The 19,900-nt window shown below is 46.8% G+C and overlaps 2 protein-coding genes across 4 annotated transcripts in view; one reads left to right on the top strand and one right to left on the bottom strand.

Moving 5' to 3' along the window:
- Positions 1–19,900, bottom strand: part of LOC144830794 (glycoprotein-N-acetylgalactosamine 3-beta-galactosyltransferase 1-B-like) — a 556,105-nt gene that overhangs the window by 70,003 nt on the left and 466,202 nt on the right. The window lies entirely within an intron of this gene.
- The window catches only part of LOC144830768 (glycoprotein-N-acetylgalactosamine 3-beta-galactosyltransferase 1-A-like), a 712,051-nt gene that overhangs the window by 509,389 nt on the left and 182,762 nt on the right, over positions 1–19,900 (top strand). The window contains exon 4 of the mRNA XM_078688937.1: positions 17,723–17,788. Within this exon, the coding sequence (XP_078545063.1) occupies positions 17,723–17,788 (66 nt within the window). The remainder of the gene's footprint in view (positions 1–17,722; positions 17,789–19,900) is intronic.

Below are 19,900 nucleotides of genomic sequence, written 5' to 3'. Positions count from 1 at the left end.
CTTGTTCCATTGTTGCGAACACTGTGGCAGTTATTTGGTTAATCAGTTTTCAATACTTGCCTTCTATTCAGTTTTCTTTATCTTTATTAGAAAGTTCCAAGAGCACACAAATAAATGTTGATATCATCATGGCCAACTGCTGTAGGCTGACATGTTTTTTTCGTTTATATTATTGGGAGAAGCCTTTACAATGGAAGTTACTTACAGTCTAAACTTATTGTTTACAAAGATGGAGGCATAATGTGACTGCTGTATTTTGCGGCAAGTTAGTTTAGCCTTGCAGCAGCATTAAGGTTCCAAACACTGTTTTATTTTGAAAACATGAGTTGAAATCAGTAGTCAAACAGTATATAAACCTCAAAATTTGAGTAGCGATTAGAGAGGCTATCTCCCTACAATTATTGCCAAAGGTTATTCCAGATTGCTGACCTGACCACTCTCAATCAAAAAGTTGATTCCAGAAATCATGCAGGAAGTGTCCTTCACTGAGAGCACATATTTTGATTGTTCGGCAGAGCTCTGAAAGCAGCCATTAAAAGGTATTCTGTGGGATCCATCATAAGAAACTCAATAAAGGCAGGTTCGCTATTTAATGCTTTAGGCTAAGTTTAAGCATAGCACTTACAACTAGTTTAAGGGTGTTAGGATGTCAAACATTTGGTAACAATGTTAGAAACGTTTATTTTGTTTGTACTGACTACTACTTGTTTAATTGCTTTCTTTATTGCATTTGGTGTGGTTACAAATTCATATTTTATGCACTAGACTGAGGATTTTAAAATAAATATTTTAAACTGTATATCCCGGTTTCTTAGTGCTATTTTTGACTGTGTTATTTATCAATCAGAGATTATTTTGATTGCCACTGTGTCACTGAACTCATCTAGAGGGACTGATAGTAACTTGAAAACAGGGTTTGCACAAGATTGCACAGTGGGCTCATGGTCGGGCTGAGGTCCAACAGACTTTCTAATTCAATGTTACTGCGGCTTTGAGGATCCCCAGATTTCGAATCATCACTCTGTCCCAAAGGGCATGGGAGTAGCAGCTTAGAAGAAAGGTGTGTTCACTGACTTCAGAACAAGGCCTGTGAAGGATAAAGCCCATTTGCCAAATGTCTGTATTCTGAGCTGTAGGTCTATGACTTCTGCCCTCCTTCGTAAAACGACTGCATAGGAGACATTTTCAGACTGAGCAGGAACAGGGAGCGACACAAGGCCAGTACCTGGAGAATTATCCAGCCCATTGGCATCCTGGAGTTCTTCATACCAGTTTTACTCATCATATAGTGAGATAAAATCATCCCCCTCATCATAATTGTTATTGTCCGAGTCAGTGAGATAGTGTAAAGTTTGGGTCTACTGCATGATATGGGCAAGGTCTCAGAATGTGAAGTAGTGCCTGTTGGCTGCAGGCTGGTCAGAACTGGGCGCTGCTTTGATCTAGGTCATGGCAGATTCTGCATGGAATCAGGTAGAACAATGGGTTGTAAATCCTCGCCAATAATGATGCAGACAGAACCAGCACAGACGGTGGCCCCGAAACCGAAGTTGATACCTGAGCCAGTGTTGAACTCAATGTAGGTTCAAGAGGTACAGACAGAGCAAGGGCAAACCAGCTGGCGGAAGTGTGAATGGAGACCCCAGAGCAGTGGTCTTCAAATATTTTGATGCATAGACCACCCAACAAAAATGTTTAGGCTTAAGGACCCCCTCCCCAAGAAAAATTCTAGAACCTGGTGGTCCTTATCATTGACAACGATAAATGTTCTCCAAAGAAACGGTCAATCTGTGGTTTCACCTTATTAGTACCAGTTTAACACCCAAATATAGCAAGAAGCAACAAAAAGGCGACCAGTGCAGCTTTACAAAGGGCCTTCTACAGACCGGCAACACCTGTTACTGCTTTTTAGTAACTGTTAAACCTTTTGAGTAAATACATTTTTGTGTTTAAATCAGCAGATTATACGGCAGATGATGGATTTTGTGGCAAATGCGTCAAATCTATAATTATGCTAAAATTGCTGCAACCGCACAATCACATGTTCCAGTGGCCCTTGGTATAATAGCTGTAATGCATGGGCTGCAATTTTATTGCACGGCATTAGAGTAAAACCATACTATATTTCATGGGATGCTGACAGCTTGGCATTTACAGCCTCTTGTAACTGGTGGTAGCTGAACATCATTCATCAAAATTAAAACAAACGTATGTTTGTTTGGTCTTTCACCGTCAGGTAGCTACATAAAAAATAAAGCGCAGCTTCAATGAATAATAAATACTTTTTAAAAAGTTGTTACTCACTGGGAAATGCAATATAATAAATTAGGAAACCTCTATTAGTAGATGTATTGCAAAAGTCTGTGTGAAAGGAGTCACAGAATTAAATCGTGGTTGATGCAGTGGAGAATAGTGACTTGTGTATTTTTAGTGCTATGAGCTCGCAGCCTGTGACAGAAAGCATTGTGAATATGTAAGTCTTTATTTTATACTTGCATTACACACAGTATAAGATAGACCGCTACAAAATGTTTTACGATAAAATGGTGCTTCCAAAATATACGGGTGGCTTCCAAAATATAAGGGCTTATTTAGAAGCTCCTTGCGCTGCCTGTGAGTAATTTTTTATGACGCTCTGGTTGGGTAGAGAGCAGACCCATATCTACGAGGTCACGCAAAGTCCCTTTGCTTGGCTTTTCATGGCCTCCTAGATATGGTGTAAGGCAATGCAGCGCAAGTCGGAGCGTTGCCTTACATTGCGTAGGGGAGGGCATTCCATGGGCGTTATGGTGGGTTTTACCATAGGCTTTGACACATTCCCAGATTTACAAGGATCTGTAAACCTGAGGATGGGTCAAAACTCTACGCCGCCCCAGGAGATGCATAACAAGGAGAAATATCTTTATTTCTCTTCAAGTGTTTCCTCTTTCTATGTGTAGCACAAATAGAAAGAGGAAAAGGCCTCCGTGGGATTTAATTGCACAGGAAGGCATGCGTTGTAGCCCAAAATCAATCCTGCTAACAATGCAGACACCCTTGCACCATGGTGGAAGGGGTCCTGCGTTGGCGATAGGCACCAAATTGAGCTTCGGCAGAAAGGACAGGAGTGCACCGTATCTTATAAATACAGTCCATGCCTGTACTTTTGAATTGGCATAGGGCAGCACAGCACAAATACTCATTGGAAATGAGACCAATAGATTTTAGTAATAACCAGACACTATGCCCTATGTAATGCAATTTTTTTTACATAAATGTCCCTTCAACACATTTTCAGGGATAGTAAGCGCTACGTAAATATGACTATTAAAAGCAAGCACCACTTCACAGCTCAGTAAACTCCATGCACTACCACTCAAAACGTGATTTCATCAATTAACTGCAGCAGAACTCTCCTGTCAAGAGAAATCAAAGCCAGGCAGGTAGCTAAACACACCTTTCTGCCAGTGTGCTGCTGACCTGAAAGAAATACAAATGTGCACAACGAGTTAATCTGCAAATCCTTTACATTTGCATATTAACTGATTGTGCACATTTGCATTTCTTTCAGGCCAGCAACACACTGGTAGAAAGGTGTGTTTAGCTAGCTGTCTGGCTTCGTTCCTGTGCTCGGAATCATCTGTCTGGGCTGTTTTCTTCAGCAAATGAAGAGCGTGACCTCCTTTCCATGCCTCCAGGGCTCCCCTCGGGATCGCGCCCCACAGATTGAATACCTCTGCCCCAGAGGAACCTTGAGGCCTAAAAGCACACCAGAGGGCGATGGTAAAGTGCCACAAATGTGTAGCATGGTCTCTATGAAGGCCTTTACTTGCTGCAACATAGTTGACAGATCCAGAAACTTGAGTTGCACCGGAACCAAACTCTGACTCAGCTCCGATGGAGCTCAGGAACAAGGAAATACGGCATGTTGACGCCATCGAGCCCCTCTTAAGTTTGAGAGTGGTGGGAAGAGGTAGATTTATGCTTTTCTTTGTAATGCTTTTTCTTGGACTTACCCAAAGACTTCGACAGCGGCGGTGATGTGCTGCAGGAACGACTTCGGGAGTGGAAACGTGGCCTTCCTTTATACCTAAATTGGTGGCGTCATGAAATCTTCTTGCATTTGGAGATATAAAGTTTGTCCTCGCGATCTCATATGGTCTTCAGATTCATCGGTGTACAGTCATCACAGGACCTGGAGTCATGCTCTGAACCTTTGCACCAAAGACGCACTTAACACACTTTTTGAGGGTCCGTCACTGAAATCTGTTTGCAACAGTTCCTACAGTCTTTGAGTGTGACATTTTTCCTTGCACACTGGTAACATTTTAACCACTTGGATGCTATAGAATGTCCAACGATTTCATGTAATTTCCATTGAAATGAATGGGCACTCCATGACGAGTTACCCTTGTCATTAGCATCCAAAATTTGGTCTTGAAGACCAAGTAGAACCTCCAGATCGGTGTCTAAAGGCACTGAAAGGAAAGAGCAGAATCCGCGTGCAAGGGTGGTGCATATATGAAGGGCCACTTGCTTATTTATTTATTTATTTATCTTATCGCAAACCAGACCTGTGAGGGTATCAGAGCGCTTCACAGGATTAAAGGGTGGTATACAAAGGACTTAGTAGGGGAGGATATCAATGGGATACAAAGGGTTAGGTACATTGTGCCGGAAAAACAAGCAGTCTCAAATTCCGGATACATTTGGGATAAAAACGGGTAGAATCATTATACAAGAAAATAAGTAGTCTCAGATCTTGGGTGGATGCACAGAAGGGCCGGGATGGTATCATCCAGAAAAAGCCAAGGATAATGCTGTAATGGTGGGTGGAACAAGGTTATGGAGGAGATTGTAATGCGCTTGTTAGGCGAGGAATTTGCCCATAAGGAAAATTTGGGTCTCTTTTTTGAAACGTGCCAAAGACGACAGTCTTCTGATGGTGGGCGGGAGAGAGTTCCATATTCTTGGAGCGGCCCCCCCACTTGTCACTTCCATAGCGTAACAACGACGGTGTGGCACCGCATGATGCCACCTACTGGCGCGCAGGATACTGCTTCAAAGATTCTGTATCCAGGAATATTCACAAAGTGAGGAATCTGCGGTTAGAAGTCTCCACCCCCTGCCAGGTGGTCTGGGCCTTCCAAAACTTAGGAACTACCAAACCGTGTATCTTTGTAAACAATCATTTGACTGGCTACATCCCAAAACTGACCATGTTCCAGTCTGGTTGGACATAGAAAGGTCATTCATCAACGATATACCTTAGCCTGCTCTCCTCACTATGGATATATCCTCCATCTAGCAAATCAAAAGGGAGAGAGAGGACTAGGTAAGCTAGTCCGGGTCCCCTGGTTATATGTAGGAATATCAATATAGGACTAGCTAGGTTGTGTTAGTGAGACTCAGGAGGTACATCTGTGGGCAAACCATTAGGTTTCCACCCCAGACCTCTGAGGGAGAACTTACCGTTCGGGCAGTTTCTGCGTATACGACGGAACTGCAGCAACCTCCAGGATTTCAAACACCAGTCAAAAGCCTTGGTCCACAAATTGGAAGACCGGGGTTATCCATCCAGAATCATTTCCAAATCTTGCAAAAGAGCACGCAACCAGAACAGAGAGGCTCTTCTAGAAACATTTGTCAAACCACAAGAAACGCCCACTATGACATGTGTCACCACCTACAATACCGCCTCAAACCAGGTCTCGAACATAATCCGCAAGAACTGGAAGATCATCAATTCAGGCAACAGGAATTGGGATCCCCCTCGGTTTGCATATAAAAGAGCACAAAATCTTAAAGACCAGCTGGTATCGACCACACCAAGAAAGAAACAACAAACAGGCCAGACAATCCTGAATGCATGGGGGCTACCCGAAAAAACAGGCCACCAACCATGTTACAATTGCAGCGTCTGCCACCTGACTACCCCTTCCAAGACATTATCTCTGGAAAACGGGAAAACCTGGACACAACGACAATTTACCAACTGCAACTCATCCAACTTAATATACTTGATCACTTGTCGATGTGGTTTGAGGTACATCGGCATGACCACCAGGAAAGTCAGAACCAGGATGACTGAACATAGGAGTACAATGCGCTGTGGAAAAAACATCAGCAAACTGACTCAACATTTCATCACCCAAAATCACACCCCAAATGACTTCTCCTGGACAGTCATTGAACAATTCGCACTATCCAACTGCAATGAGAAAACCCTACTCTCCAGAGAGCAACGCTGGATTTATCGCCTTTCTACCCACATAGAGGGGCTCAATGATTCCATTCCATGGAATGCTTTATCCAAATAAACATGCCCTGTCTGCTTTCAGCATTAAGACTGTATTCCTGTCCACGCTCAGACTCGTGGTCTGTCCCTACTCTGTAGTTGCCCTTTTTAACTTGACTCCTCATAGTTGCCTTTTATTTTAATCTTTAATTTTTATTTACCCACCACTGGCCATCAATAATCGGTCCCTTGGCCTTTTTCCTGTAACTTCTCTAATGCGCATGCGCAGTGTGTATGTGTCTGCAGTACACGCATGCGCCGCTCTGACCTTCGCGCATGCGCGACGCGACTGGCACTGTCTCCTTACACACGCGCAAACAGGGCCAGCGCGACCGCACCCTCCACTCTCATTTCCAGGTGCAACCAATTGAACCTGCTACTTAAGCCCGTGCCTGAGCCATGCAATTTCACTCGGGACACTGGAGCAGGACGATAGGTCGCAGGAGCACGCTGATCGGAATTACCGTGAGTAAACGTGTGAAATCTTCACAACGCTCTGGGTAAGCAGCATTTTCTCTCCACAGGTACAATCCTAACTCTGGCCTTTTACAATGTTTAGGGTCTTCTTCCCCTCCCTGCCAAGTGACCCATGAGGCTTTAACAGCAAGTAGCAAGTGTGAGGAATTATGTACCATACTTACCTGTACCTCACGCTATGCTTGTTTCGCTGTGTAGCCCACCACCGCCACTGCGTTTTAAACTTTACCGCCATATTTCACCACAGCCATGAAAGACGCTCATGGCCACGTTATCTGCCGCTCTAGGTCGCTCACGCACACTAGAAGTCGGCCATAAGTTGTGTTTTCAAAATACCATTCTCACTGGTTCTCTCTTGTATGTCTGTAATGTCTTTATGTTCAATGTACAGTAAAGCTGAGGGAATCCCCCTCTAACACGTACAGCACCTTAGCGAGTGCGACACTTTTTACCACACCAAGTCACTTAATATAGTTTATTGTCACCCACACATACTCATTGGTCCTGAGGAAAGCCAGTTTTAACCAAAAGGCCTGGCTGAAACATGTAGACCACATAGGACGTAGGAGCTCTTAATACACTCCACATCGTCCACAAGCCTTTTTATCTTGCTAACAGGGGCCCAGATATTAAAATTTACCTTTCAACCTTGGGAACTGGGACCACCTGTATAGCTTTTAACTTTTCACGTTCATACTCACCGATCACTGCACACTCAGTAATGATACCAGCTCCTCAGTAATCTGGAGTCGCAGCACACCCGGGACACATTCGGTGTCACTGTGGTGGGCCCGATGATGAAGCATGACACCAACTAGGTTGGTGTGTGAGGGCTTCATGACCAAACCTAATGGTTTGCCCACAGATGTACCTCCTATATCCTCCATCCCCCATTCAAAATATATTTTGCTAAATACTAAAAGAGCCCTGTTACGACTGGATCATATTTCTGCGGTAAAAATTAACAAATCCAACTTGACCTCTCTCTGGGGCAACCCGAACCTGAGGAGCGAGGGGGAAATGCTCCTTAGGGAACAGTGGTCTAAAAATGGAATAGTCAAAGACCTTTTTACAGGTGTTCTCCCGTTGCCTTATTCCGAGATTCAGACTCGACACAACCTAAACTCGATAGATTTCTATAAATTCCTAAAACTAAAGTCACTCCTCATGCTACGCTCCATAAAACCTTCCGACTCGGCGATCCTTTCAAGGATGCTTCAGCTACTAAAGTCAGGACACACCGTTTGTAAATTATACAAACTCTTATCCCCTAAGTCTCGAAAATTTCACATGAAGTGTGAAGCAAAATGGGAATCCGAACCTAACTCCAGTGAACTCCCATTTGATTGGAAGAAGATACATATCACTCCTTTCTCAAAACAAATCTCTCCAATATTATCTCAAACCAAACTTATGCTAATAAACAGGACATATTGGACCCCCGAGAGGATCTTTAAACTTAACCTCAGCCAGAACCCTACATGCTGGAATTGTAATACTCATGTTTTGGTAACCTTGCCCACAAGCTCTTCCATTGCCCTATCCTACAAACATATTGGGATAAGATTTACGAATGTATTAGCAAAACTTTCAACATAGTCCCCTTAAAGGAATTTTCCATATCTTACTAGGCTTTCTGGACCCAAGGATCACAGATGAGAATGATCGTTATTTGTTAGATCTCATGCTAACTTTGGCTTGTAAAATTGTACTCAATAAGTGGAAACATTCCAAAGAAGTCTCCTTATGGATGTGGCAAGAATGGTTGTCCTTCCTTAGAGGGGCTAACAACATCTCACTTCACGTCTCTCCCTGGCGTATATCACATAGGAAATTATGGAGGTCCCTTGATGCCTTTTCCTTCACATACGACCCATTGTGAAAATTATCTCAATCCCCTATAATGCAGTGCCCACAGTATGCTATGTCCTCTGTGGTACACCTGCACTGTATAGTATTTCTTTTTAATGACACATGTGAAAATTATGTTTGATAGACCACCTGTATTTCTTTCCAGCTTCACTGCGACTTCCACGATAATGCACTTGAGTAACTTGCTGTTTTCTACTTTCTTAAATTTTTATTATTTATCAGTATTCTTGTGTTCACTGTAATGCTACCATTGTGTTTATTATTTATCTGTTCTTTTCTTGAAAATTCAATAAAATGATTTGAAATAAAAAGAAGTCTCCACCCCTGCCGTTTTTTAGAGACAACAATAACTTGCCAGACAACATCATTATCAGTTATGATTTAAAACAATGTAGTAGTCAACGAGTGCAGCATTGTGGACCTTGCAATGGATTCTTCTCCTGTGATTTGTGTGATTCTGAATCTAACTTTCTGTGACATCTATACAGTGTAAAGAAGATTTACGGACACTTAAATAGATCATATTGGTAGAATTACAGTTCAGAAGGAATTTTAGATCCTATATATGTAAGTGGTAAATATTGTGATATACAGGCCACACAGTTTCCCCATTTGAAATGCCCAGTCACTGGTGGAAGCCCCCAAATGAAAGCGATGGTGTTCCCAGGGGTGCAGACTTACAAGCTCTCACACTGTGATTCTGAACTCTTTTAAAGAAAAACAGAGGTAAGGTTAGCAGAACATATTACCTTCTAGTGTCTTTTAATACTCTTAAACATTCATTGGTTGTCTGCTGTTAGTGACCAGATTGTTCTTTTTGGGGAGGACCAAGCTCTTTTTATTGCGCATTTAATCATATTTTTAGGATTACATCGCTTTTAAAACATATGAGAAAAGCTGTCTGCTTCTCCTACAAAATGTCATTTTTAAATTCACAATTCCTGTGCCGTCTCAGTAAATGACCAAATCAATAATGGATCTGCCCCACTGGTGAGTAAAATGTAGGCCTAACCGAGAGGTATTAAACCAGATAATAAACTCCAAATCAGTGTCCCATAAGCAAATCATAAGGATTTCATCAATATATCTTTTCCACCTCCTGATATTGTTTGCAAAGGGTTTGGTTCTATCCAATACGTGCAGATTCAAGAGCATTCACAAAGAGAATTTCAAAAGATGGAGTGAAACCAGCCCCATGAAAGTGCCCTTACATTGACAATAGTAACTGCCACTAAACCAAAAAAAGTTTCTGGTCAAAGCAATATGAAGAAGAGAATTAATGAGGAGTGGGAAGCAAGATGGACATGACACTGGTTTTATGCAGGGCCACAATTACTTCTATACCTCTCTCCTTTGAGATATTTATATGTAAGGATTTGATATCAAGAGTGACTGGGAGTTCTCTTGTGAAGTCATAGTCAAACCTTTCAATAAAATTGATTAAATGTGTGCTGTTTTTGATGTGCTTGTGCAGGGCACAAAGTATTTTAAAAATAAGTCTATATACTTGCCCAGGTGTTCCAAAACGGAGCAACATCCATAGAGAATGGGGCTTCCTGGGTTATTGATCTACTTAAATATTTTAGGTAAAGTATCCAATAGCGGTGTCCTTGGAATCTTGTTTTTTAGGGCGAAAACTCATTTTCACTCAGGAAGCCTTCCTGTTTTGCTTCTTCTGTGAGCAGTCTAATTCCTCTTTGGATATCATATCGATGATCACAGTTATAAAGTTCCTCAGTAGGAGCGCTGAATTTTCACAGGTCCTCTCATTGGCAGCAATGACATACACAAGGCATCTGTTGTTAGAACATGTATAGGCATTTATATATATATATATAGCGCACTACTTACCCGTAGGGTCCCAAGGCGCTTCGACCGCTGCGAAACCCTTCCTGGTTTCCCTGAGAGATGGTCCCTTAATGGGTATCTCCAGGGTGAGACCAGGCATCCCCGGCGGTCTGGTGGGGCCGTTAGTGAAGATGAGGCAAGCTAATGCCCAGAGTTGCCGAGTGTGATCGCTGATCAGAGTGGGCACCGAGGCGAGAGAATTATCGAGTCCGCTGACCCTGGTCCAGAAACCTGCCGCGCCGGGAATCGAACCCTGGTCCCGGGCCGTCCTCTGCTCTCGGGTCTGCCGCCTCTAACCAGTGAGCCACACTACTTCACTAACATGGTGCTGGTATTTGATTGGGAGTTGTGTCTATAACTCAAACGCTTGTGGGCTGGTGTGGGGTGAACTGGAGGAGAGCGGTATTCACACAGTGTATCCACAGTAGAATGTAAATTGAAACTAAACTAAAACCCCACATATTAGACACAAAATGTGGGCGTACAACTGACTGAGAATACATTTTATGTAGAAGACATTAAATTCAAAGATATATTAAACAGACAGGATAGATATAGAACACAAAAACGCTGACAAAGAAAGACTCCTGTCTAAGAGATACACAAAATTCCCCGAATGGAAAGATGTCCTCAAGGCGGTGAGGGTGGGAACATTGAATGAAAAAACCTTAACTTTCAGAGAAAATAATACTGAATATATTGAGCAATGATCTCAAAACATGTATACAATTCTTTTAGCAAGCAAAGATCAATATTAATTCAGCCATGGTGCTTCCTTACAGCAATAACTCCTTTAGGTAAGAAACAAACAAGTTGTAGTCTTTTTTTTCCCTGTGACACAAAATGAATGATAAAAGACACACAAATGATGGACGGAATGTTCTTTAGCTCACCATGCCACCCCAGTTTAGACCCAGCCATATGCAAATCAGTCTTGACCCTGCTCCTCATGTAAACAGTCAATCCCGAAATGGCAAGCCAGGTCCACCCTGAACCAGAAACAAGCATCCTGGAACCAGTTTTGGGGATTCCTCTAATCAGCCAGGCTAGCATGAATCCAGTGGCACAGTGAGCCTGGAATTCTTGTCTGGGCACACCCTGCGCACTTAGGGCAAGAAAGCAAAAGACACACAAATGATGGACGAAATGTGGAACAAATCAAAACATTCACCCCCAGTCAAGAGATCTGGGTTCAATCCATCGTTCTTTTGCTCACCATGCCACTCCTGTTTAATTATGAAGGAATGACAGCACCACTGTCATCTAATACATGGGTACTGTGCTCACTGGGTCTTGTGAGGAATGTACGGCAAAGTCGTTAATATGGATTGGCTCACTCCATAAGGACTGCGGAACCGATTAGCATTTCTCACAAGGTATGTGCCCACAAACATTCTGTACCATGACGACTGGGAATCTTTAACAAGAATTTGTAATCAGGAATGTATCATCTTTGCGGCATCACAACAGGTTTGTTTTTCTGTTCCACGCAGTAAGGTGTTTGCATACAAAGGTTTTCTTTAGCAGCACCATTGAGATTTCACATGATCAACATAGGGCTCTAAGTCATGAACCCAATAACTGTTATTTCTACAGCCCGTATCTATAGACAATGCTGACTTGGATATTCTGGTATGAATATTTTCCTCTTTATTTGACTAAGAAGTGGTTAATATACATTCCATCCTACCATGCAGAGACAATGTTTTTAATTTTGCTTTACTTTAAGAATTGTTACATGGTAGTTAGCACAGTTGGCCATCTTTAAATCATCCCGAACAAGTCAATGAGACATACTTGGGGTTTTAAAAGCTTCTAGACAGGGGGCGTGGTCAAGATGGCGGCGAGGCAGGACGTGTTCTGTGCTCCAGCTTGCCGTCCGCCGTTTATAGCATCTAATCGCCTCTACGACTGCTGGGTAGCGCCAAAATCGGTGGCGGAGACCCCGCTGTCCCTACCTACTGTCAGTGAAAGGACGACCAACAGCGGGTGCCGAATGCGGGTTGAGGGGAGGCTAGTACAGCGGCTGCATCACCAACGTGGCAGAGGCCTAACCACAGGGGCGGCCCGTGACGGAGACCGCCGAGGCCAGCTCTCAAAACCACGGCCTCTGCCCGCCCCGCCATCTGCTGCACGGCCGTGGCCGCATTCCTGGTCGAGGGCCCGTGGAACCCGTGGAGTCGGGGATTGGGAGAACAACACCCCTTGCGACGCCTGGACCTGTGGAGCTGGGCCGGGCCTGCGGCAGCCGCCGGGAACGGAATTAAGGCCTATCCACCCTCTCACCTCCTACCCTGCAGCATTGTAGCCTTGGCGGTACAGCGATCGGCCGAGCGTGGGGGCGCCCCGACATAGCTGGGCCCGGGACCGGCGCCATGGGCGGTGGGTGCTCGAGGAGGGCTGGGCCTGCCACCCGACATGTGGGACTGAATGAGATTACCACTGGGGTCCCCGGACCGGGGGAGAGTCACCCGGGGGCCCACGAGCTGTGGGCTACCTGCTTCACAGCCACACCGGTCTTGCGCCAGAGGGGAGCCGGCCTGCCACACAAGGCACCAGAGTAGGCACCAGGGTCTGGACCTACAGAGGAACGCAGGTATTTAGCGGCAGGGGTTGGACGGGGCCCTAACCCAGCAGAACCCCCGAGGGAGGCCTCCATTAATGCACAGCGCCTCACGCTGTTAGATTTGGGCGGCTGCGCAGATTACCAGAGCGTCTGGCGGAGGCCGCTGCCGGGTCGGAGGGGCCTCGATTTTCATCTGTTCCGATTCCCCCACCCCGTGTGCTGGAGAGGTGACGCTGGTGGGCTCGTCGAGGTCAGATTGGTGCCCAATATATAGGACTGCGTGTGGTAGCCCGAAAGCGAGGACAGAGCGCGAAGCGGTGGGATTACCGCACACTGGGAGGATTGGCAGGGGAGACAGCCCGGGGGCCGGCAGAGGAGATGGGCTCTACTGCCCGCAATTGGAAAAGCCCCTCAGTGAGAGTAATCTGCTGGAAGTGGCACACCTGCCTTCAAGCGCTGTGGTCCCGACGCTCTGGCCCCCTTCACCTTGGCTGCCCCTACAGGGCGAACTCTTCTGCCTCGTGAAAGGGACTAATCCGCGGTTCACAAGCCGATGCTGCCCTGCGGAGACACATGCGGGTACGCGACGGGTGGGACTTCTGAGGACTGAAGGAGACGGTAGCTCACAGGGGCGTGGGCTTGTCTGCATGCCCTGGTGGAGTGCGCACTCACTGCCCTGATCGCTCTCGTTCACTTCGCAGTCCATCTCCGGAGAGTGCCCGTGTCATGCTGACCCATCTTGCCAACCCAGCGGCCTCCTCGCTGATGGTGGCGCTCCCGGTGGCTGCGAATCGACGCCTCTCTGGACTGTTAGGGTTTTTTTCCTTCCGAACACGTGCGTGGCTCCTTGGGACACAAAGGTTTCAGGGCAAGATCCACATCACAGCGGACGACGGTGCTAGGAGCCTTTCCCCTCTCCTCCGACTCACACTCGACCGCTTTCTCCAGTCCGGGCCTTCTCTTGGAGCCCTTAAGACAATGTCCTCGGCTCGGACGAGGAAGCAGAAAACATTGCAAGACATCTTTGGGAAGGCCCAACCTGATTCTGGCACCACGGCAGCACCCATCCCAATGGCGACTATGCAGCCAACCCCCGACGCCGGAGCGGATCCTATCACTAAGGCATTCCTAGAATTGCTCTTCAACCCTCTCAGGGCTGACATTCAGACAGTGAAGACAGACCTGACGGCCGAGGGATGTATGACGTTACAACGCATACTTTTACATCGCATGCCTTTACAACGCGGTATTTACAACGAATACCATTACAACGCATAGTGCTTTTAGGCGCTGGATAGTGATTTATTTAATTTACTATTCCAACTCCAGTCCCCGTGGATAGTAGGGAAGGTGTTGGATAGTATATTAAATACATTCCCTATCCTAGAGCGCCCCCCAGCGCAATGCGTTGTAATGGTTTGCGTTGTAAAAGTTGCGTCGTAAAGGCACTGCGTGGTAAAAGTTGCGTTGTAAGTGATGTTTCCCTTCCACCACAATGGATGTGACAATGCTCCAACAGGAGATACTGAGGCTCCAAGATCAACAGCTGGATCCCCAAACGCACGTGGAGGACTTCGAGAACAGATCGCGTCGGCACAACATTCAGATCCGAGGGGTAAAGATGACGGAGGATACAAAGGATCTCTTTGCCTTCACAAAGGGCCTCTTCCGCCATATCTTGTCAGTTGCTCAGGACGTGGAAATTGTCTTGGATAGAGCACACAGAGTTGAACCCCCGAGGGCGCCCAACGCCCCCCCGGCGGACATTTTAGTATGCCTGCAGGACTTCAAAACCAAGGAAGCCATTCTGGAAAAGGCGAGATCCTCCACCCTCTCTCCTATCAAGGTCAATCTCCTGCGCTGTACCAGGACCTAGCCCTAGTCACCCTACAACGCCGCAGGCAATTCCACCCGGTGGCGGACCACCTTAGACAACACAACATCACCTACTCCTGGGGGCACCCATTCCATCTCATCTTCCGCTTTGACGGCAAGCTTCACCAGATGCGCTCTCTCACAGAGTCCTGTCAACTGCTGGGCCTGACGGTGCCGGATGATGAGGACGATGATCGCCACAACGGCAGCCCTGGGCACGAGATCACACCCTCAGTATGGCAGAACCAGAGGAGGAGGCGGCGAGTCCGAAAACCGAATAAGGCAGATGTGGTGAGGGGGGAACAGGAGGCCCTCGCCTCCGTGGCTGATTGCCCTGGCCGGAACAAAACCCGCCACCGAGTGAGACACTTGCCATTATGTACCCTTGCTGTGATACTCTGATTTCTGGCGGATGGCGGGGGACCTGGTCCTCTCCCCTTGGTCACGTTATGAGCCCCCACTCAACGACCGCCCGGCTCCTCCAGGTTGGCGGACTAGACCCTTGAAACTGGGCTTTTCCTGCATTTTTGAACTTTTTGTTGTTGGCTGAGACATTAGTGCTATTGGAACTGTTTTTTTGTTTTTTTTCTTGTTGGGTTTGGCTTTCCTTGTCCACCTCCCCTGGGTGCCCTTAACGACCTGTCCTGTGCTATATCGCTGGCCACTTTTCGCTCCTTTCCCCCTGTGGGAGGGATGGGCGGAAACAGAAGCAAGGAGGCCGTAATGGATTAATATTGGTGTTTTATTTTTTACTTATACAGGTTCTTTGTGGGAAAAATCCTTAGATGCGCATTTATATATATATACTAGCAACCCGTCCCGACGTTGTCTGGGTATGAATTGCTGCCGGCCAGTAGTATATTGTTTTGTAGGATTTCGTTTTGATAGCATTTCTTATCTGTGACAGGCCTGTGAAACGCTCCGATTCACAGTGCACTGCTGAGGCACTTAAGAGTGCGCGTTCAGTAGTGTGTGAACTCGAGTTTCCCTACTTTATTTTTCCTTGCAATATTAAATAGCGCGAACTCGACAACATGGCATGAGCACAATTTACATTACAGAAGTACACATTCATTTGTGGTAGGCACAGGGAGACAAAGCGATTTGCCTGGAATCACAGGATGTTGAGCTGATGCCGAGATTCGAACGTAGCTCCCCTGCTCTAAAGTTCGCAATTCTAGAACTTGTGGCGGGAGGTGTGTCTAAAAGTGTATGTCGGTGATGGCCATCAATGAGAGAGACCTGTGCATTTTTCAAATCGGTGGTGAAAAAATATGAGTATGTTGCTGGAGATGTGGGCCGCCGTGCCACCAATGTACTTACCTGGGGAGGGTAAACACCCATTAATCCGCAACTTTCTTTCCGCATACATCACTCCGCATACTTTCATTACGAAAGTACCATGACTCCGCAATGCCATTAAAACGCATGGCATTACATTTTATATGCTTTTACCACGCATACATTTACAACGAAATTCGTTGTTAATGCATTAATGGTAAAAGCATGTTTTTTTTAAATGTTTGGATAAGGTAAGTATGGGTATAGTGGTATATGTTTTGGGGTACTGAGGTATATGTTTTGGGGTGTTTGGGTATTTTAAGGGTTCAGATAAGGTTTTGGGTTATGGGGTACAGGGGTAGTTTTAGGGTTTAGGGATAGGTATGGGTTTTGGGGTACAGGGGTATTTTTAGGGTTCAGGGCTAGGTTTGGATATAGGGGTATTTTTAGGGTTCAGGGGTAGGTTTGGGTTTTGGGGTACAGGGGTATTTTAAGGGTTCAGGGCTAGGTTTGGGTTTTGGGGTACTGGGGTATTTTTAGGGTTCAGGGCTAGGTTTGGGTTTTGGGGTACAGAGGTATTTTGGGGTTCAGGGGTAGGTTTGGGTTTTGGGGTACAGGGTTATTTTTATGGTTCAGGGCTATGTTTGGGTTTTGGGGTACAGGGGTATTTTTAGGGTTCAGGGTTAGGTTTGGGTTTTGGGGTACAGGGGTATTTCGAGGGTTCAGGGATAGATTTGGGTTTTGGGGTACAGGGGTATTTTAGGGTTCAGGGGTAGGTTTGGGTTTTGGGGTATAGGGGTATTTTTAGGGTTCAGGGCTAGGTTTGGGTTTTGGGGTACAGGGGTATTTTTTAGGGTTCAGGGGTAGGTTTGGGTTTTGAGGTACAGGGGTATTTATAGGGTTCAGGGCTAGGTTTGGGTTTTTGGGGTACAGGGTATATTTATAGGGTTAAGATGGGTTAGTGTTTAAGGGTGTTGGGGTATTTTAAGTAGTAAGGGTGGGTTATGATTATGGGGTGCAGGGGTATTTAAAGGGAGCAGGGTGGACACCCGGAGCTGGAATGCACAGAACCTGGGAAGAAAAAACAATGAAATATTGGGCACAACGCTCGTTTTTTTTTCCATAATCCCGCACCCCGCACACGCCCCCAGCACACGCCCACAGCACACGATATGAGACATGGCATGAAGGGCGGAACGTACCACACGCCCCCAGCGTTTGTCACACCCCCAGCACACGCCCACAGCACAATGCAGACACGCCCACAACGGACTACTTTGCTGGCACGGTTCTTTTACCTTTTAAATGTATATGGTGGGCGTCTGCATAGCCTATGTCCTTCTGCTGCATTGCCCTTTCCAACGCTGTATTGGGTGTTGTGATTGGTGCTGTGGTTCCTGAGATTACCCGCCTCAAAGGTTTGGGCTCTCTCTTTATTATATTAGTATAGATATTTATATGTATATGGCAGTTCAGAAGTCTCTAGAATGTTTCTTCACGATCTTCTTCATTCTTCCTTCTTGTAGGTATACTCTGGCTGGTGGTCAGGATCCCGGGAGGCTTGGAGGGATAGAGCACAACAGGAGGGAGCGGTAGGTATAGTTGAAAAAAAAGGGGGGGTACTCTTCCACTACACCCAAGTGAAGTACAAAAGTGCCAATAGAGTGCAAAAAAAAATAGATAGATAGCACACTTTGTCTACAGGACTTTCAATGTATTTTATCCTGTCTTCAACACTTTTCTTGGGGTTATCGTTTTTCTTTGGGAGCCCCCGAGGGGGTGGAGAAAGGGGTGAAATGGTGCTCTGATAAGAGGAGAGATGATAGCCAAGCTCCCCAAGGTCGTAGGTAATTGCCCAGAGTTATTGCCTACTCTTTCTCAGTACGTCCCACAGGGTTCCCGTATCCACCCTCCGCCCCTCACTGCACACTTGTCCCCTGTAGCACCCTTGTCCCCGAAGCACTCTTGTCCCCGTAGCACGTAGCGCCTCAAGCCGCAACCCCCCTGGGTTGTGGCGGCTCCTGCACGTCTCCCGGGGTCCACCACTCTTCCCACCACACGTCAGCGTCCTCCTGGGCTTCTGGATCCCCGTCTTCTTCTGCTCTCCCCACTCTGGCGCCCTCGGTACGAAGGGAGTCTTCCACTTGTCCGGTCCGGCCTCTGTAGTCGGTCTGTTTGGAATCCTCCATCGCGTCTTCCTGGTCCCGGACGCGCCGTCCTCCCTCGCTGTTTCTTGCTCCTTTACGTCTTGCCTCACAGATTCCGGTTCGTCCTTGGTGATCTTGTGCCAGCTCCGGATTTGCTCCGATCCCGGAAACACAGCAGCTCCGCCCTGAGAAGGGGAAGGACAGTTCCTAGTTAGGGATTGGAGCTCCATGCTGGTTTCTCCTTCGATCGTGGCACCCGGGAACCAAGGTGAGTGATCCCTAGGTGCCTCTGAACTTTGGGGAAAGGCTATATTCGGGACTTCCTCACACCACCTTAATAGGTTAGTGGCTGCACAACATGACCAGCGCCATGCATTGCGTTTTTCCTCGATCCCAGATCTCGGATGGCGCACAATTCTCTTAAAGGCCTTACCCTTAACGTGCGTGGCCTGAACAACCCAATCAAACGCAGGCCTTTACTACATTACCTTGAGCATTCTAAGGCGGACATATGCTTACTCCAAGAGACCCATCTCCTCTCGGAAGATCACCACAGATTGAAGGCTAGGGCATTCCCCATCCAGTTGTTCTCCTCCAACATCACAAAATCAGCAGGGGTGGCCATCCTAGTCCTTCGATCCTTCTCGGGGAGGGTGCTACAGAAGCAAGCAGAGATCAGGGGTCGCTTACTGACATACCAGTTTTCGCTAGGGGCACAACCTTTATCATGGGATCTATTTATGCACCTAACGAGGGGCAGACGGCGTTCCTTCTCAAGACTATAAGGGAGGCGGCCGCTGCCGCAGATTGGCATTTGCTGCTTGGGGGGGGAACCTCAATGTTGTTTTTGACAATGACCTAGATCACTCCAGCCAGAGGACGACCCAAGCCGGGGTCTTCCCGCCTTCAGGGCAAGCACTGCTTCAGGAGCTGGGATTATCTGACCTTTGGCGACATCCCACCCACGCACCCGTGGCTACACCTTTTACTCAGGGGCACACAAAACCTATGCACGCCTGGACTATCTTATAGGCTCCTCTTCTCTCCTGACCCATATGACCAACATTGATATTTTGACGGCCTCCCTCTCGGATCACTCCCCTTTCCTGGCCAATTTTCACCTCCCTTGCTGTCCGCGCCCCCTCAGACACTGGCGCTTGCGTGACACGCTGCTGCAGCTCCCACCTGTACGGACTCAAATCCAGAAAGCCATCACAGATTTTGATTCCGTCAACGCTACCCCGGACACTTCCCTAGCTACGCAGTGGGCGGCCTTAAAGGCAGTCCTCCGGGGGAATTCATAGCTATCTCTTCGGCTCACAATCGAGATTGGAGAGAGCGGAACTCACCCAGAGGGTCTCAGACCTTGAGCAGCTGCATCAGAGGACAGGGGCGGCCAGAGCATGGCTCCAACTTTGCTTAGAGAGAAAACAACTTGCAGCCCTAGATCAAGATAAGGCGGAATACGCAGCCCTTCGGCTGCGCCACTCTTACTACACCGGCGGGGGGGGGACAGGTGCAGTCGCCTTCTTGCCAACAAACTCTGCGAGGATAGAC

This window comes from Lissotriton helveticus, chromosome 1_1 (assembly GCF_964261635.1).
Source record: "Lissotriton helveticus chromosome 1_1, aLisHel1.1, whole genome shotgun sequence".
Taxonomy (NCBI): Eukaryota; Metazoa; Chordata; class Amphibia; order Caudata; family Salamandridae; genus Lissotriton; species Lissotriton helveticus.
Note: the sequence above shows the minus strand (reverse complement) of the source record. Positions and strands in the feature narration are given on the sequence as shown.